This window comes from Daphnia magna, linkage group LG4, assembly GCF_020631705.1.
Source record: "Daphnia magna isolate NIES linkage group LG4, ASM2063170v1.1, whole genome shotgun sequence".
Classification (NCBI taxonomy): Eukaryota; Metazoa; Arthropoda; class Branchiopoda; order Diplostraca; family Daphniidae; genus Daphnia; species Daphnia magna.
Genome location: NC_059185.1, coordinates 5,783,158 through 5,787,069, shown reverse-complemented (window position 1 = coordinate 5,787,069; position 3,912 = coordinate 5,783,158). Strand labels below are relative to the sequence as shown.

At 38.5% G+C, this 3,912-nt stretch overlaps 1 protein-coding gene and 1 pseudogene across 1 annotated transcript; both read right to left on the bottom strand.

Annotated features, from left to right (window-relative positions):
• Positions 1-1,614: 1,614 nt before the first annotated feature.
• Positions 1,615-2,667, bottom strand: LOC116920669. Its single transcript, XM_045172032.1, has 3 exons — positions 2,598-2,667; positions 2,301-2,504; positions 1,615-2,129 (listed from the first exon to the last, which is right to left on the bottom strand). Exons 1-3 carry the CDS (start codon positions 2,665-2,667, stop codon positions 1,615-1,617), a joined length of 789 nt encoding a protein of 262 aa, XP_045027967.1.
• On the bottom strand, positions 2,645-3,485 carry LOC123471329 (annotated as a pseudogene).
• Positions 3,486-3,912: the final 427 nt, after the last annotated feature.

The window sequence follows — 3,912 nt, the reverse complement described above, 5'->3', positions numbered from 1 at the left end:
CAGTTGAAACCAGGTCCAAGAGTTACCGCATACAATAGGCAGCCAGTAAACGTGGTGGGACAACAACTTGATGTAGGGTTTAACAATATTTCCTATAATATCAGTTGTGTCGTTACTGATGACGTTGATGTTCTGGTATTGAGACTTCCTTCGTGTAAGGTCCTCTATGTAGTCAAGTTAATGGATTCATTAGAAACCACGAAAGCGAAAAGTGAACCTTTTACTCATCAAGGAACATCAGTGACTAATTTAGTTAACAAATACGAGTCAGTTTCAAAGGAATTAAGTTAAAAGGAATTAAGGTGAAAAGTGAACCTTTTACTCACCAAGGAACATCAGTGACTAATTTAGTTAACAAATACGTAGTTTTGTACGTAGTTTCAAAGGAATTCGCAGACTTCCGGTTGAACATCGCATTCAAATTAAACAATCCGCTGTTCCGGTAGTGCGCCCAGCTCGTTGGGTACCATTCAAACTTATAGGACCAGTTTTAAACGAGTTAAGTGAAATGGAACAACTTGGTTTAATTGTGAAAGTAAGCGACCCTACCGACTGGGTCAGTCCTATGGTCGTGGCAAGGAAGTCTAACGGTGACATCAGAATTTCTCTAGATCCAGCGGATCTCAATGTTGCAATCAAGCGACAAAATTATCAGGGTCCATCTGCACAAGAAATTTTCGCCCAAATTGTAAAGGTAAAATACTTTTTGATCTTGGATCCAACGGCAGGATTTCTTCAAGTTCCCTTAGCTACCGAATCAACATCACTGACTTCAATGGCTAAACCGTTTTAATGGTAAAAGTTTCTACGGCTGCCGTTTTGATTGCCGTCAAGTCCCGAAGCCTATCAACAAACTATGGTCGTTTTGTTTGGTGATTTTCTCGGCGTGGAAGTTTATTTCGACGATTTCTTTGAGTGGGGTGAAACCATTGAAGAATATAACTCACGATGGGAAGCTTTTTTAAGCACTGTATTAAAGTGAATTTAAGACTCAACAAGAACAAGTGCAAGGTCTTTCAGCCGGAACTAAGATATATTGGACAAATCATTATTATTAATCATCATTAATTATCATTATGGAATTAAACTCTTAAATCGGATCCGGAAAAGATTTCAGCGATTATGTCGTTTAAACGTCTTGAGTGTTAACATGACATTCAACGCTTTCTCATCATGGTAAAATATCTGGCTAAGTTCTGTAGCAGCTTGTCCAAAATAGTGGCTCACTTACGATTGCTATTAAAGTCCAAGGTTGAGTGTCAGTGGGACGCGAATTCAGATCAAATTTTTTAAAAGTGAAAAACGTTATGGCTAACCTTCCACTGTTGCTTTTATTCGATCCAGCACTTCCAGTACTCTTGTCAGTATATGGGTGTTGGACAGGGCTTCCACTAAGAAAATTGTCTTGTAGCCTCCAACGATGCCAGATATAGCCTGTCATAGCCAAACCTGCTATTCCAAATAGCCAAGAAAATAGCCAAAACGATAGCCAAGAAAATACACAAAAACATTGACTGATCACAGATTTCTTATTTTAATCAACTTGTTTGGCTTTCTTTGTTTCTTAGTTTCAAACGAATTATAACAAACATTTTAAACATATCACATTATCACTCAATCCGATTGTGAATCTTGGATTGCTGCATTGGTTATAACCTTTTTGGCTAAATTTATTAGATTATCCGGTATTTCCACTTTCCCAGCAGTTGTTCCTTCATTTTTCAACCAATTATTAGCCTTCAACAACGCACTTACAGATTTGTCATGTAAGGCGTTGCGTACGGGAGTTTTTGTGAGTTTCATGGAACTAAAAAATCTCTCCGCAGAGGCATTGCTAAACGGCAAAGAAAGTAGGAGAGAAATACAGACTTTCAAGTTGGGGAATTGTGGCTCCGTACTGGGAGGTTTTGCAGCAAATACACGATTCCAATAAAATTCGACATCCATATTGTAAAATTCAAAAGTAGATTGACTAGAATCAATTTCAAAGTAATCAATGGGCATATTGACATGAGATCTCCATTCTTTTTCTGCCTCAACAACATTGCAATGGTCACTAAGCAAAGGAAAACGTTTGAATAGTGAAGACAAGGATGCAGGACAAAGATTACGAACATTTTTCGGTTTCACTAGCGGAAGAATTTGGAACACATGGTCCTTAAAACTAAAGCGTTTCTGAATTTCAGAAATGGAAGTTATAAAGAATTTCTGGACGGACGAAAAAAAATAATTAATCGGGGTGAAAGAACGTTCAAATTCCTCACGGAACGCGAGTTGAAAGGTTCGATCGTAATTCATACGAATCGGATCACTTGAAGGAGCATTTTTAGCAGGAAGCTGAATTTGATGTTTACTGAGGTACGCAAGTGCATACTTCCTAGCTTTCTCCTCGGCAGTGGCTCTTTCTTTGGGGAAAAACATAGTAAAAAACTGTTTTTTGGCCGGATCACTTGCGCTTCTAGGTTGCCGAGCGTAGTCAAGAGCCTCGTCTGCCTTTTCGCCTCCTGATATGAGACAAAACACATTTTACTATTGATTTTTTTCAAATAGTACTTAACGCTTCAAAGAAATTATTGGAAAATATATATAGAAATTACCAATATAAATGCTTCTGAGAGGAAGAAAAACCTCGTCATTACTTGGATTGAGAAGAAGAGCGCGTGACATCTGACTATTTACGTAGGACCCTTCGAGGTAACAGCGTGCGAGATCAAGAACGAGTTTGTTGACGTAGTCTTCTTACTCGAACAATAAAGGCTTGTTGCCTTATAAGAAGCATTGAACTTATTGAATTTGTCCAAAACCATAACAAGAAACTCGAGATAGCATTTCGTGAATGGGTCTTTCAAAAGCTTCAGTATCTTTCCGTTATTTTCATTCGGCTTCGAAGCGACAGCGTCAGCAAAGAATAGAATAAGAGGATTTAATTGTTCTAGAATTCGTGCTGCACATGGCTGTAAAGTTAACCAGTGAGTCGATCCGGGTTTAAGTATAGAATGGATTTCCACTTGACAAAACTGTTGAAATTCAATCAAAGTCTCCTTCTTCTTGTAGGCACTGAAATGGCTTGGAACCTCTCGAACAAATTCTTCAAAAATTTATGGAAGCATCGCAAATGCCATGGAACAACTTAAATGACTGCTGTGACATGTACATTTCACGGTCATGAGATGAGGAATTTCTTGTTTTAATCGTTGAGAGACCGAATTGTTTTCTCCAAACATCGTGTTGCAGGTATCTGTAGAGAATCCAACCATTTGAGTCTTGGGAATATTTGATTCCTTCAGTATATCGAGCAAGGCAGTAGTAAGACCTTCGGCTGTTGCATCTTTGCATCGTGCCAATTGTAGCAGTTGTGAGTTCATTTTACCGTCACAGAATGAGATGACTAACGCCATCTTATTCTTCACGGAGATATCAGTTATAAGGAATATCTCAGTTAATAATTGAAACATACGTGTCAGTAATTTAAAAAAAACCTGTGCTTTCATCTATGATGACGGAAAATAAAGTACAGTATCCTGCACAAAAATCCAAACACCGATTAAATTTTTTAAAGCCACCTATTGGCGGGGTAAAGGGTTTTGGTTTGTTTTTCTTTAAGAGGGAGGGTAGACGGGGTGATGGACACATAGGGCAGGGTTGGGTAAGTATAGAAATTTTGTTTTTATGCCTTAAGGTATTACGCTTTAAGGCAAGTAACAGGTCGGGACATTTATGCAACCCCCAGGGTGATGTGTTTTTTAAAAACGACAGTTGGAAATGTTGAATTTTGGCTGTGTAATATTCCTTACCCAAAATAAATTAGAGAGCTGTCTGTGCACAATCATATCGATACCGATGGCATATGCGTAGAGCATCTGATTGCGATGCCTTAGATCAGCGTTCGATTCCCGATAAGGAATTGCGAAA